Source organism: Rhinatrema bivittatum, chromosome 7 (genome assembly GCF_901001135.1).
Source record: "Rhinatrema bivittatum chromosome 7, aRhiBiv1.1, whole genome shotgun sequence".
NCBI lineage: Eukaryota > Metazoa > Chordata > Amphibia > Gymnophiona > Rhinatrematidae > Rhinatrema > Rhinatrema bivittatum.
The window spans coordinates 44,528,521-44,555,079 of record NC_042621.1 but is presented as its reverse complement, the minus strand read 5'-3'; the positions used below and the strand labels follow the sequence as shown (position 1 = coordinate 44,555,079).

Below are 26,559 nucleotides of genomic sequence, written 5' to 3'. Positions count from 1 at the left end.
AGGAGAGGCCTAGACCGGTGATGGCTCGAATTCTCAACTGGACACACAAAGGTGCTGCTGCTGCGGGCTTATCGCAGGGCGGCCTCCGTGGAGTACCAGGGGCATCGTGTGCTGCTTTTCAATGATTTCTCTGCCGCCACCACAGCTCTACGGAAAGAGATGACCCCCTCCTGCACTGAACTGCACAAACGTGGAATCCGTTTCGCCCTTCTCTACCCGGCAAAATTGCGGGTGCAACATGACAACAGGGTGCTTTTCCTTCACACTAAGGCGGAGGCAACGGCGTTTTTAACCACGCTGCAGCGGGAGAATGCGGCGTGAGGATGTCTTCCTGCGGAATTCTCTTCTCCTTTGGAGCTACACAAATCGCTGAGCCCACGTTTGGGTGGGCACCTGGAGCACGAGACTGTCCCCTCTTCGGGGGGGCTTGGATTCTTTCAGGTCTTGATGCATAGGCAGTTTACCACCACCCTTATGGTGTCCCGATTTTGTATAACCTGGTTGGTTACTGGTGATTTCTCAAAAGGGTGCATATGTTATTGTTCTACTGTTATACTTTGTTGGTGATTACAGTTTGGTTGATGGTTGGGGTGCGGGGGGGGGGGGGGCTGGAGAGAAGGGGGCCCTGGTTTGCCTAGGTGTGGGTCGGGATAGGCGGGGGGCCCCGTGCTTCTTGGAGCTTGGCGGGATGTATGGGATTGTGTGGATGTTGGTATGGATGTGGGATTGGGTGGATGGGGGCAGGGGTATGGGTAGGGGGGGTGGGAGACAGGTTGGGGGTTTTCAGGAAGGGACCAAGGATATGACCACTTGCATGCATATAACTGGGGTTCTAGGGCTTTGGCTGGGAGGCTCTGGAACCCAGAGAGGAACAGCTTTGGGGCCCCGGGGAGGGGCTTAGATACTTCTTCCATACAATGTTAGACATGGAGAGGGTTAAAATTACCTCTCTAAACGTGGATGGGATTCATTCGCCTATTAAGAGGAAGAAATTGCTAACTGTTCCAAAGGGCCAAGGCACAGGTGGTATTCCTACAGGAAACGCACCTCAATGATGTGGAACATGGGAAGTTGAAACGGGGGTGGGTAGGGCATTGTTGGTTTTCCTCCTATACTACGCGTAAAAGAGGAGTAGCTATTCTAATGCACAAGCAGCTTGGCTTTCAGCTCACTCGTTCTTACCATGATCCAGAAGGGAGGTATGTGGTGGTAACCAGTACCCTTAACCAACAGCGGATAGCGTTTTGCAACGTTTATGCGCCAAATACTTACTCGCATGTTTTTTTCACTCAGCTCGTGAAGTTGTTGAGTGCCCTGTCAGGGTACACGTTAATAATGGGCGGGGACTTTAATGTCGTGGCGGATAAGCAGATGGACTGTAGCCCTGCCAAACGGGCTCATGCGTTGGATGGGACTCAGGGGATTTCCTTTTTGTGCCAGGAGCTCCAGCTGCTTGATGTCTGGAGGATCCTGCATCCCATGGAGAGAGACTACACGTTTTTCTCTAACCCCCACCAATCGTACTCCCGGTTAGACTACCTGTTAATATCTGACACAGTGTTTCCAGCAGTGGAGGCGGCAACTATAGGGACCATCGATGTGTCTGATCACGCGCCGATTCATGTGCATTTGGCTCTTGGTGAGAGACAGCGACGGATGTTTTCCTGGCGCATTTGGCCCGACCTGTGTTTAGACAAGGCTTTTCATGCACACCTCCAGGCTTGCTGGAAAGAATATATGGGGTTTAATGATGTACAAGATATATCCCCAGTGACGCTTTGGGAAGCAGGGAAGGCGGTCATGAGGGGGCATATTATTGCCTATACGGCCCGGGTGAATCGACAACGCAACACGGAAATTTTACGCCTTACGGCGGAGTTAAAGAATGCCCAAAGGCGGCATATGAGTGATTTGTCCCCACACAGCAAAGACCAGGTTGAAAAATTGCGGGAGGCGCTTAACTACTGCCTCCACCAGAGGGCGTCTAAATCTTTACGTTATTATAAGTACCAACTCTATAAGCAAGGGAACCGACCTAGTAAAATGATGGCACACCTGGTCCGCCCTAGAAACCAGAAGACAATGATTGTAGGGCTTAGGGATCGAGGGGGACAGTATGTGTCAGCGCAGGCCGAGATTGAGCGTAGGTTTCTGGAGTATTATACTGACCTCTATGGGCAGAAGGGGCAGAATCTAGATCTTACTGCTCAATTTATCCAGGCGATACAATGGCCCCGACTGTCGGTTGAGCAGCAAGTGTCCTTAAACCGGCCCATTACTGACCAGGAGGTGTACTCGGTGATTCAAGGCCTGAAACAAGGGAAAGCTGCGGGGCCGACGGGCTTGGGGCGGAGTACTATAAGATTCTCAAGTTTCACTTCCTATCCCCGTTGGCCAAATTTTATAATGACTTAGTTGATACTATGGCTTTGCCCCCCGGGACAAATCACTCGGTTATTGTGGTTCTGCCCAAAAAGGGTAAGGACCCCGCGGAGGTGGGTTCGTATCGGCCTTTCTCACAGGACAAGCAGGATGGTTGTCCTCACAAATGGGTGACATCGAGGATGGAGCCCAACCACGGAAAACTTCTGTCAAAGTTTCAGGAACTTTGACTGGCCCCTACTGGGCATGCCCAGCACGGCACTAACCCTGCAGCCAGCAGGGGTCTCCCTTCAGTCTTCTTTTTTCTGCGCAGCAGTAGCCACGCGGTCAAAGAGCTCTAAACCACGTTCCTGACAGGAATTCTTCAATTAAAAATTTCTGAAGAAAATTTGCCCCTCAGGGGTCTCCCTTCTTCAAATTTTTTCATCCGCGGAACTTCGGTAAGTTTTTGCCGTCATTTGGTCGACTACCGTCGAGTTTGGCCCTTGAGGCCCGTTGGCAGTCGACAGTCCCGCGGCTAAATTTTTGGCCTATGGCCATGGCGTCGGGGTTCCGTCGATGTCCGGACTGTACCCGAACTATGTCAATCACAGACCCACATAGAGTCTGCGTTTTGTGCCTAGGAAGCGAGCATGATGTCCTGACTTGCACCAAATGTGCCCTAATGACACCAAAAGGTCGCAAAGCCAGAATGGAAAAGATGGGACTCCTCTTCCATGCTCGGACCCCCAACGCCATCGATTGCATCGACGTCATCGGAACTGGCACCGTTGAAGTCTCATCGCCATCGACAGCCCTCCGGTGACCGTCCGCCATTGACGACTTCACGGCCATCGACTCCTGTCCCTTCCCTGATCATCAAGGGGATCGGAAGGAGAAACATCGCCATCGACGTCATAAGTCTCGGCCCGTCGAGGAATCGATGTCATCGACCTCCGTTCCGTCCGAGCCTCCGCCAAAGAAGTCTCAACCAGAAGTGGCACCGTCCACTACTGTCTCGCAGACACCGAGGCAACCCTCACTCCTCCGGGGTTTGGGAGCCGCGATTCCATCTGTAACGGTGGTCCCTCCGGCTCAGCCTCAGCCTCCCTCTTCCGTCGAGCCGTGTCTTGTTACCTCAGGTCTCCGGGCAGAACTGGACCGGCTGGTCCAGAAGGCCATCGACAAGGCGATACTACGGTTCCAGACTCCTCCGGCACCGAGAGTGGAACCGGTCACCGATCCGATTCCAGCAGCACTGGCACCGCTGCTTGCCCAGATGGAAGCGCTCATGAATGCCCTTCCACCGGCAATACCCGGATCACCGACAGCATTCTCATCAGGTGGAGAAACACCGTATCGAATTCCCCCTTCGGGGATAGTTCCATCGGTGCCTTGTCGCCCCTCGCCACCGATACATTCCTCGGGGGCGATACGCACATCAGCTCCACCGAGGATTCCGATGCCGACACCGGTTCCTTCGATGCCGGCGTCGATACTGATACCGGCATCGATTCCACCGAGGACATTCTCGATGCCCCCGGTGATTCCTTCGAGTTTCTCGGAGCCTCAACCGGGGCCTTCAGGTACACAGCCACCTCATGGTCCTAAGGGTCAGCCACCTGATCCTTATGACACTTGGGGTGATGATACCTCAACTGACACCGATGATTTGCCTTCACCACCCTCTCCTCCAGAGAGTAGAAAGCGTTCTCCCCCCTGAGGACCTCTCTTTCATAAACTTTGTGAAGGACATGTCGGAGTTGGTCCCTTTCCAGCTTCAATCTGAACAAGATGACAGGTACCAGATGATGGAATTGCTCCAATTCCTGGATGCCCCTAAGGTCATCACCTCTATTCCAATTCATCAGGTTTTTCTAGACCTTCTCAAAAAGAATTGGGAATCTCCTGGATCTGTTGCTCCGGTAAATAAAAAAGCTGACTCTACCTACCTGGTGCAGTCAGCACCTGGCTTTCAGAAACCACAATTGGACCATCATTCTGTTGTGGTAGAATCAGCTCAAAGAAAGCTAAACGAGTAAGCCACATTCTTCCATACCTCCTACTAAGGAAAATAAATTCCTAGATAGTATAGGTAGGAAGGTATACCAGGGAGCCATGCTGATTTCTAGAATAGCTTCTTATCAGCTGTATATGACTCAATATAATAGTCATCCTTAAACAAATGCAGGAGTTCTCAGATGCCTTACCAGAACAGTTCCAGCCACAGCTTCAATCCCTACTAAATAAAGGATTTGAAGCTGGGAAACATGAAATAAGAACAGCTTATGACATATTTGATGCTTCCACTAGACTTTCTGCTACGGCTATCTCTGCTAGACGCTGGGCTTGGCTCAAGTCATCTGACCTTCGCCCGGAGGTTCAAGACCGGCTCTCTGACTTGCCTTGTCTAGGGGATAACTTGTTTGGTGAGCAAATTCAACAAATTGTTGCTGAATTAAAGGATCATCATGAGACACTTAAACAGCTCTCATCCATTCCTCCTGACTTGCCTTCTAAACAGCCGTTTAGAAAAGACTCCAAAAAGTCTTTCTTCCGGCCACGGAAGTACTATTCCCCACTAACCAAGGCTAGGCCTGCGAGGTCTTACCATAAAACTCAACCTCACCAGTCTCGTAACCAACAAAAGCCCGCACCAGCTCCTCAACCTGGCCCTGCGGCGGGTTTTTGACTGCCATTTAGAGAGCACTTGCCAAACCCCTCTTCCAGCCATACCAGTAGGAGGTCGGCTGTGCCACTTTCTAGAAAAGTGGCATCATATCACCACAGATCAGTGGGTAATAGCGATAATTACACAGGGTTACCATCTCAACTTCATGACTCTACCTCCCGACTCCCCACCCCTGCAGGCGTGGAGACTCACCGATCACTCTGTTCTTTTAGAGCAGGAAGTCTCTCTTCTTCTACAGTCAAATGCTATAGAACCCGTTCCTCTCTTACAAAAAGGACTAGGGTTCTACTCCAGGTATTTCCTGATCCCAAAAAAGTCAGGGGGACATCGTCCCATCTTGGACCTACGGGCCCTCAACAAGTACCTTTACAAGGAGAAGTTCAAGATGGTAACCCTGGGCTCGCTTCTCCCTCTGCTGCAAAGAGGGGATTGGCTCTGCTCTCTAGACCTCAAAGACGCATATACCCACATTGCGATCATGCAATCTCATCGCAAATATCTGTGTTTTCTAGTAGGCCGCAATCATTACCAATATCGAGTGCTACCTTTCGGCCTGGCATCCGCACCACGAGTTTTTACCAAATGTCTCGTGGTAGTGGCAGCCTTTCTGAGGAAGGCAGGTTTCCACGTCTACCCCTACCTGGACGATTGGTTAATCAGGGCCCCAACCCAGCAGATAGCTCGGTCCTCCCTGACCCTAACCATTCAAACTCTGCTTTCTCTAGGGTTTCTTGTCAATTACGACAAATCCTACTTAGTCCCATCTCAGACCTTATCCTTCATTGGGGCAGACTTGGACACCTTACAAGCAAAAGCCTTCCTTCCTCATCCACGGGTTCAAACCCTTGTGTCCCTAGCTCGCCAGCTGCAGTCTCAACCCACAGCTACAGCTTGCCAATTCCTCATTCTACTGGGACACATGGCCTCCTCAGTTTATGTGACTCCCATGGCCCGTCTGGCCATGAGAATCACGCAATGGACTCTGAGACTGCAATGGACACAAGCTGGTTCAGCCTCTGTCCTCCATTGTTCGCGTAACCGATGCACTCCGTCTGTCTCATGCCTGGTGGACAAATCAATCCAACCTCCTACAGGGCTTGCCTTTTCTTCCACCAGATCCCAAAGTACTCCTCACCACCGACGCTTCCAACATCGGTTGGGGAGCCCATGTAAACAATTTACAAACTCAAGGGTTCTGGTCACCAGAGGAAGCCAAACACCAGATAAATTTCCTGGAACTGAGAGCAATCCGATATGCTCTCAGGACCTTTCAAGATTGCCTATCAAACCACACAATCTTAATCTTAATAAATGTAAATGTAAATATTGTGCTGTTCAATTTCTCCCCTTCCATCCCAAGTTTATTTTCCTTGTTTTTTGTAACTTTCCCTCTCCCTTTTTCTGATTCACTGTATTTAAAGTTCAAGGTTCTTATTGAAAATATTGTTTTTTACGTTACGTTATGCTTTACACTCCTTGTTATTTGTAAACCGGGTTGATGTGATGCCTATCATGAAACTCGGTATAACAAAAACAATAAATAAATAAATAAAATAAATAATTCAGACGGACAACCAGGTGGCCATGTGGTACATAAACAAGCAGGGAGGCACAGGCTCCTTCCTTCTGTGTCAGGAAGCTGTGCAGATTTGGGCAGAAGCCCTCTCCCACTCTATGTACCTCAGGGCCACCTACCTGCTGGGAGTAGACAATGTATTGGCAGACCAGCTGAGCCGTGTCTTCCAACCACACGAGTGGTCACTCGACCCCTTGGTAGCGACCTCTCTGTTTCACAAATGGGGTTATCCCCACATAGGCCTCTTTGCGTCCCCTCAGAACCACAAAGTGGACAATTACTGCTCTCTCATTCGGAGCCAGCACTCTCGGCCGAGGGATGCATTCTCCCTCATGTGGACAACCGGTCTGCTCTATGCATTCCCTCCACTTCCTCTTCTATCGAAGACTCTCGTGAAGCTACGTCAGGACAGGGGAACTATGATCCTGATAGCACCGCCAAGTGTGGTTTCCCATACTCCAGGATCTCTCCATCCGCAGGCACATTCCTCTGGGAAAGGACCCGCATCTGATCACTCAAAACGACGGATGCCTCCTCCATCCCAACCTCCAAGCCTTGTCCCTGACGGCATGGATGTTGAAAGGTTAGTCCTTCAACCGTTTGACCTTTCGGATTCAGTTTCTCGTGTCCTGATCGCTTCACGAAAGCCTTCCACAAGGAAATCTTATTCCTACAAATGGAAAAGGTATACATCATGGTGCACTTCTCAGTCCCTTGATCCCCTTTCCTGTCCAATTTCTAAATTCTTGGACTATCTCTGGCATCTATCAAAATCAGGTCTAAAGACCTCTTCCATTAGAATGCATGTCAGTGCGGTAGCAGCCTTCCATATTTCCTATTTCAGTACAACCCCTTGTTACACGTTTTCTTAAAGGATTGCTCCATTTGAAGCCACCTTTACGTCCTCCGGCCCCATCTTGGGACCTTAACCTGGTTCTTGGTTGCCTTATGAAACCACCTTTCGAACCTCTTTACTCCTGTGACTTAAAATATCTCACATGGAAAGTGTTATTCCTTTTGGCTATCACTTCAGCTCGCAGGGTTAGTGAATTACAGGCCCTAGTTACCTATCCGCCTTACACTAAACTCCTGCAGGACCGGGCGGTACTCCGCACTCACCCTAAATTTTTACCTAAGGTAGTTTCGGAGTTTCATATTAATCAATCCATCATACTACCTATCTTCTTTCCCAGGCCCCACTCCAACTCCGGGGAACAGACTCTGCATACCCTAGACTGTAAACGAGCTCTAGCTTTTTATCTAGACCGTACAGTTGCTCACAGGAAGAGCACTCAACTATTCGTCTCTTTCCATCCTAACAAGTTAGGGCAACCTGTGGGTAAGCAGGCTCTTTCCTCCTGGTTGGCGGATTGCATCTCCTTCTGTTATCAGCAGGCTGCCATTCCATTTCAAGACCGTGTTAAAGCACACTCTGTGAGGGCCATGGCGACTTCAGTAGCACACCTTCGATCGGTGCCGCTTCCTGACATCTGCAAGGCTGCAACCTGGAGTTCCCTCCATACATTTGCAGCCCACTACTGTTTGGACAAAGCTGGAAGACAGGATTCCATCTTCGGCCAATCTGTCTTGCGTAACCTTTTTCCAACATGAGGTACCAACACCCTTCCACCTTCCCGGTAGGGTGCGGATGCCCTCTACCAAATTCCACCCCAGTTGTTGTGCCTGTTGCACGCCGTTGGGTACATTTGGTGCATGTTAGGACATCCTCAGCTCGGTACTCACCCATTTGTGAGGACAACTATCCTGCTTGTCCTGTGAGAAAGCAAATGTTGCTTACCTGATGTAACAGGTGTTCTCACAGGACAGCAGGATGTTAGTCCTCACGAAACCCCGCCCGCCACCCCGCGGTGTTGGGTTCGTTTTTATTTTATTTTCGGCACTGCCTGTAGCTTTGAAACAAGACTGAAGGGAGACCCCTGCTGGCTGCAGGGTTAGTGCCGTGCTGGGCATGCCCAGTAGGGGCCAGTCAAAGTTCCTGAAACTTTGACAGAAGTTTTCCGTGGTTGGGCTCCATCCTCGATGTCACCCATTTGTGAGGACTAACATCCTGCTGTCCTGTGAGAACACCTGTTACATCAGGTAAGCAACATTTGCTATCTCCCTGCTCAACGTAGATATAAAAATCTTAGCGGCGGTGTTAGCGGCCCGGCTTAATTGCATCTTACCCACGATAATTGGAGGGGACCAAACTGGTTTTGTTCGGGGGCGCCAGGGGGTACGTAATATACGGCGGCTTATAGCAGCACTGAGCTACCATTCGATGGAGGAAGCCATGATCCTGAGCCTAGATGCCGAAAAGGCGTTTGACTCTGTGTCCTGGGAGTATATGTTCTGGATGCTGGGCCAATACGGCTTCAACAGGGCGTTTGTGGCGTGGCTCCGGGCTTTATATAACTCCCCGTGTGCTCGGCTTTTACTAAATGGGGTCATTACAGAGCCATTTCCGCTTCACTGCGGGGTGAGGCAGGGGTGCCCCTTATCGCCGCTCCTCTTTGTGTTAGCCGTCGAGCCTCTGGCCACTCGTCTGCGCGGGGAAAAGGGTTTTTCAGGGCTTAGCCAGAGTGGACACCCGGCTAAGGTAGCGCTTTTTGCGGACGATATTTTATTGTTTGTCAGACGCCCACGTCGCAGCGTGCCGGTAATTCAACTTTTTGATCAGTTCCGGGAAATCGCAGGACTCAAAATCAATTACTCCAAATCGGAGGCCTTGGCTCTCTCTCCGGGGCTCCAGCGTAGTTGGCAAGGCTCCTTTCCCTTTACCTGGGCGCCTGGGAAGCTTCGATACTTGGGGATCTGGGTCCCAAGGGACCTGCGGCTTATGTATGGCCTTAACATTACCGAAAAAACTGATGCCATTTATCGCAATTGACGGCCTGGAACCTCCTTCCATTAAGTTTTTTTGGGAGGTGTGCGCTGCTTAAAATGATCCTTCTCCCTAAACTCCTTTATTTGCTACATATGATACCCTGTTGGTTAACAGTTAGGGACGTGCAGCGGCTCCGCAGGGGGCTGTCTCGTTTCTTATGGCAGGGGAAACGGGCGAGGATAAAATATAACATGTTGGAACATGCCCGGGAGGTGGGGGGATACGGTTTGCCGGACTTCCGGCTTTACAATGTGGCCTGCCAACTGAGGTTTGTGGGGGAATGGTTAACGGGGAAGTACTGTTATTGTGAAGAAGGGTTGTTAACTTTTATGTCTGCTCCATGGTTGCCACTTTCCCTCCTCCAGGTGGATGCGAAGAAATTACAGGCTTTAGTGTATCCAAGATGCTTGCTGTACCCCTGCATCAAGGCTTGGCGCTGGCTGCGCCAGGTGAGTGGTCTGCGGGGCCTTTCCTCGCTGCTAACACCGTTGCTGGGCAACCTGGACTTTCTGCCGGGGCGTGACTGCCGAGGCAGCTTTCAGTTTTGGGCTTCCAATGGGGTGGTGTATTTGTATCACCTGTTTGACCCAGACACACATGAGCTTTTGGACTTTCAAACCTTTAGCAGAACTTACCAATTGTTGAATAAGCATTTTTTTGGATATCTACAAGCGCGCCATTATGTCCAGACGCTTCACTGGTCCAGGGCGGAGGTGGCTGCGGAACTCTCATTCGCCACTAAACTGTCTGACACTATCTGCCTCGCTAACTCCATTACACGATGGAAACGACTGTGTGTGGATTACAAAAAGATGGACCATCTTGCTGGGCTAGCCTCTAAGTGGTCGACTATTTTGCATAGTGAAGTGACCGCAGAGCAGTTGCGACATTGGTTTCAGTCCCTGCACACTCAAAATCCAGATATGAGCCTTCGGGAGTTACAGTACCGAATCTTCCACTTTTCTTATTATGATGATGTCCGGCGGTTTCGCATGGGTTTTACGGATACCCCGCTTTGTATAAAATGTGGTGTGGAGGAAGGCACCCTGCTACATCGGCTCCTTTTTTGCTCTACCGTTACTCCATTTTGGTCTCAGGTGCGGAATAGCATCGCTCAATGTACTGGCCTTCCAGCCCGCTGTGGGGGAGTTGAACTGCTCACTCATCCGTTGCGAGGATCGCGCCCCTGCCCACTGGCCAAAGCTAAATTTGCACGACTCGCGATGTTGTTGGCTTGTAGGACTATTCTCTCTGTATGGGTGGAGCCCCAGGGCGTGCCCTCAGTGGCAGCCTGGTCTACCAGAATGATGTCGGAACTGCAAATGGAACGTATGGACTGCATCTTGGGACATCGCAAAAGAGACAAACAGTATGAGGCCTGTTGGCAAGCCTATTTTTGCGGCCTCCCTGGAGGGGCACAAGCAACTTTGCTTCTCGCAGGATATGCTAATGACTGGACTTAGGTTCTTTCCTTGGTTTCGGGTTTGGGGGGAGTGGTGGGGGGGGGGAGGGAGTGTGAGTGTGGGACTGGGACGGGGGGTAAGGGGGTTCAGGGGAGGCCGTCGAGGGTGAAGTACCACACCCTGGGCGGCGGTAGCTGGTAGGGGAGGGCTGGGGGGTGTAGTTTGGGATGGGGTCTGTAGATGTGAAAAAGGAAAACGGGGGGTCTAGGGTTTGAGTGCCAAGCAGACCTTCTGGATTTCAAGTTCAGACAATGGAGATTATGCATTGTTACCACTGTTGTTTTTTTTGCTGAGCAACTGCTGATTTGTGGGGGAACGATGTTTGATGTTCGAGTTGTTTATAACCCTTGACTCAATAATTATTGTGCAAAAAAAAAAAAATTCCTGGGTGCCTCACGTTGCTGACCTGATCTGAAGCAAGGAGCCACTGCCATCACTTCAGTGAGATGCTGGCCCAGTGGGAAGTCATTACTGCCGACGTGGACTGTTCCCTGCCCCCATGAAAAAGAAGGCTATAGGGAGAGATTTTAAAAAATCGAGTGGGAAAAAAAAAATCTAAACCTGATAAACTACAAGAAAGCAAAAATGAGAAAAAGCCAAGGAAACAAAAAATAAATAAGCAAAAAGGTAACAAGGGAAAATCATATTTTGCCTTCACTCCTTAAACACATTCTGAGTTTTATAAATATTTTTTCACCCTCTACAAATGAAGAAAAATTTCTTAATAGGCACCAAGCTCCCTGTTTGTGTGTATTTATAAGACAAACTTCACTGCTTTGTTTTGTCCTCTTTTTACAGGACGTTTGTAGCTTTACTAGTGCTATATATAGCTCCAGCCTGGGCACACATGTGCTAGACATAGATCATGACAGCAGATCTCTTGTATAAAATAAATAATTGTGAAGCTTATGAAAAATGTACTGGAGTGGGGGTGGAGTTCTGGAAGTGTTTGTGCCATCAAGGTAAGGATTCAAAATATACTGATGTCGTCATTCATGAAGAAACTCATTTAGAAATTGTCAGTTTTGTTTCTTCTGTGATGCTGTTTGTTCCCTCCCATCACCTCATAGTGCTGCTGGCCCAAGGAGCAAGGCTGGAGATTGTGCCTGTGCATTGCTAAGCACTGAGCTCATCAAGACAGCCTCTGAGCTGAGCAGCTTTGTGTATGGATAATAAACTTTCTGCTTTTGGGGAAGCGGGGATTTGACCACTCCCCAGAAGAGCAGGCTGTTAGTCCTCACACATGGGTGACATCATCAGATGGAGTCCCGGCACGGAAAACTTTTGTCAAAGTTTCTAGAAACTTTAACTGGCACACTGAGCATGCCACTATCCTCGCGTCCACACGGGGTCGCTTTCAGTCTCGTAATATAGAAATATGAAAAAATGAAATAAGCACAACAAAACCCAACTCCGTGGGGTGGTGGGCAGGTTTCTTGAGGACTAGCATCCTGCTGTCCTAGGAGAACAACTGTTACAGGTAAACAACTCTGCTTTCTCCTAGGACAAGCAGGATGGTAGTCCTCACACATGGGTGAATATGTAACTATAGCCTGCTCCTGACCTCTACTAAACCCACAGGCACCTAACCAACGGGCTGATACAGTAAAAATCGCGGGAGAGCGGGCGAGCGCCCGCTCTCCCAGCGCGCGCATAGGACACTTTCCTGTGCGCGCGATACAGTAATTTAATTCATTTAAATGAGGGCCGGCGGTAAAAAGAGGCGCTAGGGACGCGCTAGTGTCCCTAGCGCCTCTTTTCGGACAGGAGCGGCAGCTGTCAGCGGTTTGTCAGCCAACGCTCAATTTTGCTGGCGTCTGTTCTCGAGCCTGCTGACAGCCACGGGTTCTGAAACCGGACACCGGCAAAATTGAGCGTCTGGTTTTCGAGCCGCGGGCCTATTTCAAATTTTTTTTTCTTTTTTCTTTTTTTTTTTTTTAACTTTCGGGACCTCCGACTTAATATCGCCATGATATTAAGTCGGAGGGTACACAGAAAAGCAGTTTTTACTTTTCTGTGCACAGAAAAGCAGTTTTTACTGCTTTTCTGTGCACTTTCCCAGTGCTGGCAGAGATTAATACCTACCTTTGGGTAGGCGCTAATTTCTTAAAGTAAAATGTGCGGCTAGGCTGCTCATTTTACTTACTGAATCGTGCGGGAATACCTAATAGGGCCATCAACATGCATTTGCATGTTGCGGGCGCTATTAGGTTCGGGGGGGTTGGACGTGCATTTTCGACACGCTATTACCCCTTACTGAATAAGGGGTAAAGCTAGCGCGTCGAAAACGCATGTTTGATTGCGGGTTAACAGTGCGCCAGCCAGCCGGTGCCATCTTTAAAGATGGCGCCGGCCATCCAGTGCGGCGCCATCTTTGAGTGGCAGCCGACGGCCCGAGAACGGGAGATCACTCCCAGGACCACCACTGTACCACCAGGTAATTTTAAAATGTTTTAGGGGGATCGGGAGGGTGGGGGAAGCTAAGGGGTAATTTTTAAAGGGTCGGGTGGGTTTGTTTTTTTATCGGGCCATCGGCGCCATTTTTGAGTGGCAGCCAATATATGGCGCCAATGGCCTGAGAGCAGGAGATCGGTCCCCGCACCCCCACTGGACCACCAGGTACTCGTAAAAAGTTTTGGGGGGGTTCGGGAGGGTGGGGGAAGGTAAGGGGTCAATTTTAAAGGGTTGGGCCTCACTAAAAAAAAAAAAAATTAACTATGTGAATCGGAACCGATTCACATCTCCACCGATCAGATTTTTTTTCTCCCTCCAGCCGAACCCAATCGTTAAGACGATCGGGCACATGATTCACATCCCTAGATCCCATGCTTCTGATGCCAGTAGTAGCATTGTCTATTCTCTAAGACAACTTGATTAATATTAGTTAATGGACTTCTCCTCCATGAACTTATCCAAACCTTTTTTAAACCCAGCTACATTAACTGTACTAACCACATCCTCTGGCAACAAATTCTAGAGCTTAATTGTGCGTTTGAGTAAAAAAGAATTTTCTCTGATTAGTTTTAAATGTGCTACTTGCTAACTTCATGGAATGCCCCCTAGTCCTTCTATTATCTGAAATAGTAAATAACCAATTCATATTTACCCGTTCTAGACCTCTCATGATTTTAAAGACCTCTATCATGTCCTCCCTTCAGCCGTCTCTTCTCCAAGCTGAACAGCCCTAACATCTTTAGCCTTTTCTTATAGGGGAGCAGGGAAGTGGCAGCGTCCTGCCACATGGCCAGTCCAGTGGCCTTGATAAGTGCACCGGCTCACGGCATCCCACGAGCCAGGAAACGTAACAGTACTCCCCCTCCACCCTTAAGCCCTTTCCTGAAAATCAGTCTTAGGTTTGGAGGGGAATTGTCTATGAAATTTTCTCACCAGAAAGTGTGCTTTGAGGTCAGTGGCAGGCTCCCAAGAATTCTCCTCTAGTCTGAAGTGTTTCCAGGTGATGAGAGATTCCAGTTTTTTGCCATATATGAGAGTCAATGAGGTGCAAAAGATCCTGATGTGTCCACTTCTGAGGTTATTACCGTAGGTGCGGGTGTCTTCCTGATGGGCCAGAAAAGGACCAGTGACTTGAACAGAGAAATAAGAAACATGTTATGGATACTTGGAGAGATGGGGAGCTTTAGTAAGTAGGTTAACGGTCCCACTTGTCATTGGATGGGATAAGGTCCAATGAATTGTGGTGCCAAGCAGAGCAAGGGAACATAAAGGCGTAAGGGTTTGGTACTTAGCCATACAAGGTCACCCACGTTGAATTGTGGTGCTAGTTGACATCAAGCATCTGCATATTTCTTCGCCTAGGCACCTGCCTGCAAGATCTGTAGATTGGTTTGGTTTGTCTCCAGAGGTCTTGAAGTTTCTCGGTTTTGAGATGGGCTGCTGGAAAGTCCACAGCAAGAAGTAGAGGAAGGGGGGTACTCAAGGGTGCTTGCCATAGACAATCTGGAATGGAGAGGAAACTGTGGCACTGCTTTCATGATTGTCATGTAAGAACTCTGTCCAAGGAAGTAGGATGGCCCAATCATCTTGTATTTTGTTAATATACAATCGGAGAAAGATCCTGAGAACCTAGTTGATCCTTTTCATCTGCCCATTGTCCTGAAGGCACTACCTTAGTTTTCATCACAGCCTGATGCTGAGCTTCTGGCAAGAGAGTCTTCCAATAGCAGGCAGTGAATTGGACACCAGATCAGACAAGATGTGAAATGGTAGACTGTGTAGCCTGAACTCATGCTGAACGAAGAGGCGGGTTAGCTAAGAGCCAAAGGCAGTCCAGAAAGTGGTATAAAGTGAGCCATTTTAGAGATTCTGTCCACTATGACCCATACCACAGTGGAGTTATATGAGAGAGGGAGATCCACAATGAAGTCTGAAGAAATGTGCGTCTAGAGTTCCTTGGGGGCTGGCAATGGCTTTAACAACTCCCGGGATCAGGCACGAACAGGTTTGTTCTGCACACGAGTAGGACAGGAATGCATGTAGTCCTTCATGTGTTTCTTGACTTGGGGCCACCAGTAGTGGCAATGCAAGAGGTCAAGAGTTTGGGCTAGTCTGAGATGACCAGCTAAATAGGAATTGTGCGCCCATTTCAACACTTTTCCTGGAGCCTCTGAGGGACAACCGTCTTCGCAGGAGGAACAGGAGTGGCAAAAGCAAGGATGATTCTTGCAGGATCATTGATGTGCTGTGGTGCTTCTGTGACATCTTCTGATTAAGGAGTGGGGGAGCGTGTCTGCCCGCAGATTATTTGCAGCCACTCAGTCATGGACTCAAAATCAAACTGGCAAATGAAAAGGGACCAGTGAGCCTAACTGGGATTAAGTTGTTGTGCTTGCTAAAGGTAATCTAGGTTCTTGTGGTCTATATAGATGGTAATCTGGTGCTTGGCACCCTCTAAGAGGAGTCTCCATTCTTCCAAGGCTAACTTGACTGCCAGAGGTTTGCAGTCTCCAATCATGTAATTTCTTTCTGCTGTGGAAAACTTCCTGTAGAAAAAGGAGCAAGTAGCAGTGTCCCTTTGGAATTGTGTTGACTGAGGACAGCCCCTACATCGAGGGTAGAGGCATCTATCTCCACAATGAAAGGACGTTTGGTGTCGCAGGCAGGGACCTTGAGGTGTGTTTTAACTCCTGAAAAATGTTGATGACTTCTGGAAACCAGTTCCTGGTGTCCTCCCCTTTTCTAGACCAGTCCTGAGTACAGTAGTGGCGTTAGGGGGAGAGGCAACCATAACAGGAAGAACTGGTTCTGGTGTCAAGACATCCATAGGGATGGCAAATTTCTCTAAGGCTGCAGTAACTTGGTTCAGGATGGGCTGCTGTTCCTGAACATGTTGGGTCAGGCCTGGAATGGCCTGGAGCGATAACAGGACCTCCAGGTCCATGGCCTCAGCAACCTATAAGGATTGTGGACCCTTGGTGCTATGGGGAGGTTGACTTAACCTACAAGGAGAAAGCCCTTGTAGGTTAGGTCAGCTGGCAGGTCTGACTTGGCGGCGGCCATCTTTAAAGATGGCACCGGCCAGCCAGTGCTCCTACCATGTGACAGGGGCCGGCCAATGGCCTGATGTGAGACTGGTCTGTGGCTTCACCTCTACCCAGCTCTGTTCCCCTTAGGTTAAGCCCTCGGGTTTCGGGGGCCAGCAGGACTTAGGCGGCAGTCTGAAGAGTAGTGCGGTGGGAAGTCCCGGATGTGGCTAGGGTCAGAGGCAGGCAGCAGACAGATGGTCCTGGTTCAGGCTGTGGTCAGGTACAGGTGGCAGGCAAAAATTGTCAAGGTCCAGGCTGTGGTCAGTCAGAGTCAGTTTGAAGAAGACAGGGCTAGGAGGGATGAGATAAGCAAGTAGGGTAGGATGCAGGCTGGAGAGACTATCAGGCAAGGTGAGCAGGCAGGTTGGAGAGACGAGCCGGGTAGGCAAGTAGACAGCAGGTACTGGAACAGGTGGCTAGGAACAGAAATCTGTGATGCAGCAACTCAGCACAGCTTAGGATGCAAGCGACCCGTTGCTGAGGCAGTGAGTCAGTGTCAGAAGAGGCTCTTTATAGTGCTAGGCAGATGACATCATCCGTGAGCACCATGGGGCTTTTCCTGCTGTAGTCCCTTGAAATCTGGCCAGGTTGCGCCCCTAAGTGCACACACCTAGGGGGCGCAGCAGGAGGCAGGAAAGCGGTAGCGTCTTGTTTCGCATCAGAGGAGCGGCAGCATCCCGCCACAAGGCCAGTCCAGGGGCCTGGGTGAGTGCACCAGCTCGCAGGGGCATCCCGCAAGCCGACAAACATTTATTTATTTATTTTAAAGATTTTATATACCGAAAACAGTTTGCACATCGTATCGGTTTACAGATAACTTAGAACAATGATAGCTTGAGTATCAAATAGGCATGGCCTTTACAAAGAACAAAAACCAATGGTATACAACAAGAACCTGAAAAAATAGTTAAAATATTCAACTGGGAGTAGCATAAATTGGGAGAGGGGGATAAACAAATGAAAAAGAGGAAAGCTATGTACAAGGTTCAAAAATATATTCATTGTAATTGCTGAATTTTTAGGGGGAAAAACAGGGGAAATTGCATGGCCTAAAGGTAGTACTGCTTAGATTTAAAGGATTTGGCATCAGGCTTAGTTTATATACAAAAAACTAGACATTTGGAGAGATTGTAAAATTTCAGGAGTGCTTTTCGTATTTTCAAACATAATGCAATGAGATTTTTAGCAGTTGGTCACAGAAGGAGTAGAATTAGCGGGGGTAGATAAAGAGGTGTAGGCTTGTAGGAAGAGCCACGTTTCGAGGTTTTTTTTAAATTTGGGTGTGGAAGTTTCAGTGCGTAGGTCAGGGGGCATGGAGTTCCAAAGGGTGGGGCCAGCAAGCGAGAAAGCTCTGTTTGTTGTGGAGATGAGTCTAGTGGATTTGATAGAGGGAATGCAGAGGGTTCCTCAGAGAGAGGAGCATGTTGGTCTTGTGGAAGTTCGAGGAAGGAGCGGGGGATTTATCCAGTGGTAATGCTCATTGGCAATGCTTTTGTGAATGAGGGTAAGAGTTTTGTAGAGGATACGTGATTGTATCGGTAGCCAATGAAGATCAATCAGAGTAGGAGTGATGTGGTCCTTTTTATTGGAGTTTGTGAGGATACGAGCAGTAGCATTCTTAAGGAGTTGCAGAGGTTTAATGTGGGTAGCAGGGAGGCCAAGCAGGAGAGCGTTGCAGTAGTCTATTTTGGAAAAGATAATAGACTGGAGTACTGTACGGAAATCAGAAATATAGTAGAGGTTTGAGTTTTTTAAAGGTTTGCAGCTTGAAATAGCAGTTGCTGAGGATAGATTTGATGAAGGGTTTAAAGGTGAGTTGGTTGTCAAGTATGACACCCAGGTTTCGTGTGTAGGGTAGGGAAAGTAGAAGAGGAGAAGGCGGGAGGGATAGGGATAGGTGAGTGTTTAGAGGAGATGAAAAGGAGTTCAGTTTATATAACACTAAGCTCCTTCTCATAGGCTTTCCTCCAGGCTACTGCCATCTTTGTTTTTGTGCTTAATGTCATTCCTAATTTTTCTCTTTATCCTACCTGTGCTCTTCCATTCTTTCCTCCCCCTTTCTTTAATGCACACATCCCTTGATGCTCTCTTCCCTACATTCACCTTTCCCCACCTCTGACATATTGCCATCCTATCGCATATCCCTCATTTGTCATCTTCTCCACCCTTCCTTCTCTCGCCCCTCTTTCTCCCCTCCTTTTCCTCTTTCTTTCCTCTTGATTTCCCCATCTCTCTCCTTCCTTTCATCCTTCCCCTTCACTCTTTCTTTCTACACATCATCCTTCCACTTTTATCAATTTATTACCCGCTTTTTTGAAAATAAAATTCACCAAAAGTGGTTTACAGCATATTAGAATAGCAGTATCATTCTTCTCTTCCCCATTCCCTTCCCTCTCCTCTCCTCTCTTCTGCATAGTCAGCAGCACAGACCATGTGGATCCAGAGCATGGGCCATACAGCCTCCCTGCTTTGAAATAGGAAGTGCACGAGTAGAGGGAAGGTGGGGCCTAAAGGACCAGCAGCACTGCCCATGCTGTGGATCTCCGTGGCCTGCACTGCTGTGGCCACTTGGTGTGTCCATTCTGCCTACTTTCCACTTTGTAAGGCAGCAAAGCTTCTGGCCAACCACACATGCCACATTCACTGCAGGGCCATAGTGCAAGTGCATCAACTGCTGTGTCCTTTTTCTTCTGGCCTGCATGGGCCCACATGATGCCACTTTCTTATTTTGGATCCGCACAGACTGATTCAGCACTAGAATATTTGAGGAGGCAGTACATAATTGGAAAAGCGGTATATAAAAACTTTTTTAAATAAATAAAATCTGCCTATTTATCAGATTGTTGCCACCTGGGTAACCGTGAGCACGTGCTGCTCTGGTCCCTCCATGTTTTAGTAACTGCTTGCAGTGTGCTGGCAGCATGGCACGTATGACTAAGGTCATATTAGCCATAGGGTCACTACAGCTCTGCCAGAAGGTCATATCAGAGTAGCTGATGGCGTGCCCTTAGCAATTTACCTTGTGATGTCAGAAATGGAAAAGAGAAGAATATGCTGCATGCTGGTAATTTTCTCTTATAGAAACATGATGGCAGAAAAAGATCATATGGCCCATCTAGTCTGCCCATCCCTCCAATTTATGTAGCCCTTACAATTCCCATCACTCTCTCATAGATCCCCTGTATTTATCCCATGCTTTCTTGAATTCAGAGATTGTTTTCATCCCTATCATAAGAACTAGAGATTCTCTGTACCTGAACTGTGCCACTGCCCATATACATATCACTGTCACAAGACGAAGCAAAGTTTGGCAGTCTCTCAAGGTGTCATTGGTAAATGTCCCCGCATTGCTTTGCATCTGACTGTTTGAGAACCCAGCAGGTCAAACTGTTCTGAGAATATGTATTTTTCTTTAACTTTTTTTAGGATCCTTTTGAAGTCGGGTCATCGAGCTTCTCAAGGTACAGTGTGCCATTAGATATTGCTTGTGCATTCTCAGCTATTTCAGATGCATGGCCATTCTGTCTAATAGGATGTAGTTCATGTGAGTCATGTCGTTGGGAGTTATTCCATGAAGTGAGTGTGTGTGCTCCACCGTCCCCAGGCTATGTAAAAGAACCCTTCTTTACTGGGAGACAGGAACCACAGTACCTCCCATACTGCCACACTTCTAGCTGCTTCCTAACTTTTATTTATGAAATGGATTGTTGCTGTCCCCTTCATGTATGGGAATGTTGTGAAATACATGCCTACTCCAGTGATCTGGAGCTGTAGCAGTGTTATTAAAGACTTGGCCCCAAACACCATCTGCCTAGGGCAGAAAATTATTTTGATGATAAAGAAATAGCTTTCACCTGGCCATTTCCAGTGGTGGTCTCATGTGCAATCTGAACAGTTGCATGTGTCTGTTTCTTCTGGAACATTGGATTGCATTTGAAGTCGGTGTTAATGCTCAGTTCTGTTGTCTTTAAATCTTCATGAAGTACTCCGCAAACAAATACTATTGTCCAAGACACTTCCACAGACAATGCAGAAAGCAAGCCTTTTTTTAATAGCAAATCTGCTAAAACCTTTTGGCATCTAGTTTGGGAAGGAGGTGAACATCATAAAGCTTATAGTGATTATGAATGGGCTTGAGAGAGATTGTCATAACATATAAAAGATTCTTAAAAATGTTTATGCAATACATGTTTTTATTCAGCAGGACATTGCTGCTTTCCAGATCTTTCCATAACCTTTTATACATGATTAATTATATTCTAATGGAACAGCTTGGGCCACTTTGCTTGTCTTTTGGGATAAGAAGTGCTCTGTCCTGCAGACAGGATTGCTCTGTAGTGAGGCTCATGATCCATGACTTTACATGGGAGCAGCTCTTACATGTGCTGTGAAGTAAAAGGAAAGAGCATAGGTAATACCAGTCTGTGTTCATCATCAAACAAAATGATTATATTAAATTACTCTAACTGTAACCTTTTTTCTTTTCTCTTCCAGCTTTAGTTCCTGCTCTAACTGGCTGATCCCTGCCATTGCTGTACTCATCATAGGCCTCATGTATCGCTATTACATGTTGGAAGGCAAATCCTCGTGAGCCTTTGACACTACAAGTGTGATGGGATGTCCTGGTTTTGGGCTCTTGCTCTTTCACTGGGTCAAGCTTACTGAGAGCTGGCAGCAATGAGACTTTCACTCATTTTTTTCCCCATCACTTCCAGGCCCTCCCTTGCTCAATGTAAATTTTGGGACCATTTCTATTGCATGCAAATGATTGTATAATGCTGTGGGTTTTTGATACTGTATAATTTTTCTCTTTTTAAATGTTGTACAGAGATGTGATGCCTTCATATTTTAGGAAACATCTAATTCCTGCCTGATTGGTTTCAAGATGCTCCTAGGCAATATCAGGGATTTAATTAATATAAAAATGCAGTTGCCCACACTGGCTCTCGTTTCTGCCTTTATTCCTTAGAAGTGGTGATTTTAAATAATTGGCCAAATACTAAATGAAATGTGGTGTTGAAAGTGTTAGCTGTAGACTTCATGCTGCTATGTCTGTCCCTTGGGGCTGGCCTGATAGCTGAGGGCCAGTGCTGCACACTGCCATGCAGACAGGCATGGTTTCTTCTCTTCAGAACAGCAGTAGCTAAGGTCACGTGCACTCAGGATTCCCAGGCATTGCACAACAGGGGACATCTGAGTGTAGGATTATGGCTTCTGAAGCAAGCCATAATCTGTGGTCTGCTACTGAGGACCATCGCTGTAATGGCTTAAGTTACAGAGGGAGGAGGGTGAGGAAATACCCACAGATGAGCGTGTGAAGGCTTATAGTATCGTAGTCTAATTTGGGCACCTACCAATTGAACTGAAAGCTCAATGGAGCAAGTGGAGGCTGCTAGGGTAAAAAAAAAAAAAAAAAAAGGAATGCTAGTTTTCTGGATAAGAACGTAAGAAATACCATACTCTGTCCAAGTCCGGCATCCTATCTTTGACACTGGTCAAGCCAGGTCATTTGGAATAAGTACCAAACAGATCTTAATGGAGTGAACCATTCTCTGTTGTCCATGCCAAGCTCCCAGCAGTAATAGGAGGTAGTTTCCTAATTTATTGGGTAGTGTAGATAATAATAATAATATAATAGAGCAGCACTAATTACAGGATTCTGTACCTCTTCCTTTAGGCACCACTTTACCAGAAGAGTGGGAACAGATTTCTGGGTTTTTTTAAACTTTCTATTTATAAAATTTCCTTATATACAAAGAATTAACTTTGCATAGAAATACATGGACAAAAATATGAATGTTAATATTAAAGAAAAATACACAATAAAAACTATATCATATCTTTATCCATAAATACAAATTTCAGCAATGGGAAAAGTCAGAAAAATGAGACTATAGAATAGAAAATACAGAAAGTAGCATAACATGTTTATAGATTGTGAATATCTCTATGCCCAAAATATTTTAAGTTGACACAGGAGAAGAGGTTTAGAGGCCTTTTGAAATCCAAAAAAGCCCTTAATTGCTCTGGAGCAAAAAAAAGAAACAATCATTTTTATTCTTAATTACAGGGGTAACAAAGGGAGAAGGAACAATCTAATGAAATAGCCTTTTGTCTAAATGCAAGAAAACCCCTTCTTTCTTGAGTTGAATATGCAAGAAAGATTGACAATAAAATAAAGCAGAAACATTCCTGAAATATTTACGCATAACATTACTTGCATCAAGTGATGATACAAAAGAAACTGATCAAATGGAATGTTCAAGAATTTCAGATGAACTCAAAGAAATTGGTCAGATTAGGAGAAATAGACTCAGATTTAATGTTATTATTTCCAGAAGAAATGGAAGGAAGAAAAATCAATTTAATGATAGATGGCATTTGATCTGACTGAAAATTTTAGTACTTCCAAGAAGTACCTTTTTAAGGTAATATCAGGAATTTCCCCTAAAACCTTTGGAAAATTTAGGAAATATAAGTTCAGATGTCTAGTATAATTCTCCAGTTGCTCAGTCCTTCTAGATAATGTATTACTATCCTTCACCAATACAGACTGAAAAACTTGGGTATCCTTTATCATCTTCAATTTTTGAGACATTATTTAGTAAAACTAGTTGACCATCATATTTGTAACCAATCCGCTCAAATTTGTTGGGTAAAATATCTGTCTTAGAGGAGCAGGCATTTAAGGATTTTCCAAAGCCTGCCATCAGTTCCCAGAGAGGATCTAGTGTAACAACTGCTGGGTGAACAGGAACTGCAAGAGTCTCCTGCTTGATGGTAATAATACTTCACGGGTCAATTCCACAAGTAAGTACATGAGTGCTACCTCATGAGCCCTTCAGTTTTTCTCTCTCTTCTTTTGGGACTGATCATTTTTGTGGGGGTTTTCCCCTCTTTTTCTTTCACTGCTGCCTTGGCAGCCCATCAACACTTGTCAGTGCTATCAAAAAATAAATAAAAGGAAGATAAAGTTAGAAAAAAGAGGAAAGATGCCCAGGCCCAAAAAGCCTACCATCAGTGGCTAAGGACTGCATCTGTAGGCGCAAAATGACTATTATCAGTGGTGCTAGAGATGCCTGGGGGCCATACCATATCTCTTCTTTTTTTTTTTGAATTTGACAATTTTTATTCATTTTAAACCAAATAACAGAGTAAAACAACATGTGAAAATGAGGAGTACGCCGACCCTTTCGGCAATCCCCGTAGCAGGATCCAATCCCCCCACCCCTACCCCAGTCCCCCCGGACAGAATAGCAGAAAACATCCTTAAGGCCATCAAATCACCAGACACATTTCGAGAAGGAGAGATGTATATCATCCTACAAACACATGGCTATGTATAGATCGAAAAACATAAGTGGTACAGAGTATCAAACATATGAAAAATCTGTGAGCATAACAATTATACACGATAGGAAGCTATCCAATGATTGAACAACAGGATAGCCGCTCAAGAGGCAACCAGATACTAGGAATAGTTTAAGACAATCCTAATGCAGCAACAAAAGGCTTCCAGGAGGCTATACAGGAGGGAAGTCGGTGATGTCGAGAGGCTGTTAAGTAGGCCAAGCGATAATATAAATGAAGTTTCCCCTTAATCTCAGTGAGTTTTGGGATGCTCCCTGACTTCCATTGGGCCGCTATAAGGCTACGGGTAGCCACAAACACCTGAGCACATACCCTGTGGTACTTCTTAGGCACATTATCAGGGAAAACCTGTAAGAGAGCTACCGTAACATCGGGGTGAATATCAATTGCTAGCAGGCCCCCCAGCCAGTTAAAAAGCTCACTCCACAAAGGGACCAACTTAGGGCAATACCACCAAATATGCAAATAAGTGCCCACAGCTCCGCAGCCACGCCAGCACCTGTCATCTATGAGGGGGTAGAATTTATGTAACTTGTCAGGGGTAAGATACCACCGATATACCATTTTGTAACAGTTTTCTTGGAGGTTAGCAGAAATCGAGCACTGGCTCGCTAGGGTCAAAATAGCACCCCAAGTGCGGGTCCCCAACTGAGTTTGTAAATCCGCCTCCCATTGTTTAACAAAGGTGCAATGCTCTAAACCCTGAGGGAAAAAAAGTTGATAGAGCTTAGAAATGGCACCCCTGAGAATGTCGCTATACATGAAATAGGACTCTAGAATGGATCTACCTGGTCGAAGCAAGGCCCTGTTTTGCAGTGAGCGAATAAAGTGAGTAAGTTGAGCATATGCTAAAAAACTTAGCGGGGGTAGGTTGTATTTAAGCGCCAACTGATCCAAGGGAAGAAATGACCCCTGCGAAAGAAAGTGCCCAATAGTGAAAATCCCCTTCTCCCGCCAGCTGTGGAAATGGGGAGAATCGTTTCCAGGGGTAAAGCAAGTATTAAAAGCCAGAGATGATTGATAAAAGTATTTAAAGTCCCCTAGTAATTGTTTACGGGTCAGACCCCAGACTCGCAACGTGGTCTCCAGAGCCCAAGGAATGCACTGCACCGGTCTCCAGACATCACGCGGTTGCCAGGGCATGGCTGTAATCGCCATCGTGCCCACCATTGCCTGCTCAAGTTGTGCCCATTGTTTAGGAGAAGTAGAGCGGTTTAAATCTAAAAAAGCCCGCAGTTGGGCAGCCTGGTAATAACGCAGAAGGTGGGGAACTCCCAGTCCTCCCTGCTGCTTTGGTAAATAAAGGAGATTACGAGAAAATCTGGGGGGCCGCCTGCGCCAGATAAAATCAAAAATCTTACGTTGCCACCGACAGAGGGTGTGTACCGGTATGTATACCGGAAGCGAGGAAAACAGATAGAGAAATTTCGGTAGAATACTCATTTTAACAATAGCTATTCTACCGAGCCAAGAATAGTGGCCTCGATTCCATCGACTCATATCGATAGTAATTTTATCAACCAATGGTGAGTAATTCAAGTGAAACAGATCAGGTATATGAGAAGATAACCGCACACCTAAATATTTAATGTGGGATTTAGCCCATTTAAAAGAGAAACGGCCTTTGATCTGTTGCACAGTCTCAGGAGGCAAATTAATATTGAGCAGCTCGGATTTGTCGAGGTTGACTTTTAGCCCAGACACAGCGCTATACGCATCGAGCTCTTGCTTGACCCCATGGAGTGACGACAGAGGATCAGTCAGGAACAGCAGGACATCATCTGCAAACAAGGACAATTTATACCTGGAGCCCCCCACCTCCACTCCCTTAACTGCCAAAGATTCGCGAATTCGAATAGTGAGGGGCTCCAGATACAAAGCGAATAATAGGGGTGATAGAGGGCATCCCTGCCGGGTACCCCTACCAATACTGAAGGCTGAACCATACCCGCTGTTTACCTTGACCCTCGCTTGGGGGTGAGTATATAATTTTTGAATCCACCGAAGAAAGTGAGGGCCAAACGCCATATTTTGTAAGGTGGCAAATAAAAACGGCCAGTGAACCAAGTCAAATGCCTTCTCTGCGTCTAAAGAGAGCAGTACTGCAGGTTCCGTAGTCTTATGGACCCACCATAATAGATCTAACACCTTTCGAATATTATCGGCAGCCATATGATGTGGTACAAACCCCACTTGATCATTATGAATAAGGGTGGGAAGATATTTATTCAAGCGGAGAGCCAGGATGCGCGCTAATATCTTGAGATCGACATTGATGAGGGATATGGGCCTATAGGAGGCGCATTGGGTCGGGTCCCGCCCAGGCTTGGGTAAGATCGTAATGCCCGCTACATTAGCTTGAGTAGCAATGGAACCCTCTGCTCGTAAGCTATTAAAAAAGTGCGCCAACGGGCCGGCTAAAGCATGAGCGCACTTCTTATAATAGACACCCGAAAGGCCGTCCAATCCTGGAGCCTTGCCCGGTTTAAGGGTCTTTATAACGGCTAGTATTTCCGTTTCCGTAATGGGAGCGTCCAGATCCTGCAACTGGGCTATAGTTAGACTCGGCAAGGCCACCCCTTTTAAATACTGTTGTATGCTTTCCGGGCAAATCTGATCGTCTGATAGGTACAATTGGCCATAAAATCTAGAAAATGCCTCTCTAA

General features: G+C 47.0%; 1 protein-coding gene across 1 annotated transcript in view; it reads left to right on the top strand.

Moving 5' to 3' along the window:
* The window catches only part of LOC115095082 (cytochrome b5), a 138,135-nt gene extending 116,170 nt beyond the window's left edge, over window positions 1–21,965 (top strand). The window contains exons 4-5 of the mRNA XM_029608303.1: window positions 19,949–19,983; window positions 21,017–21,965. Of these exons, the coding sequence (XP_029464163.1) occupies window positions 19,949–19,983; window positions 21,017–21,113 (132 nt within the window). The 3' untranslated portion in view covers window positions 21,114–21,965. The remainder of the gene's footprint in view (window positions 1–19,948; window positions 19,984–21,016) is intronic.
* The last annotated feature ends 4,594 nt before the right edge of the window (window positions 21,966–26,559 follow it).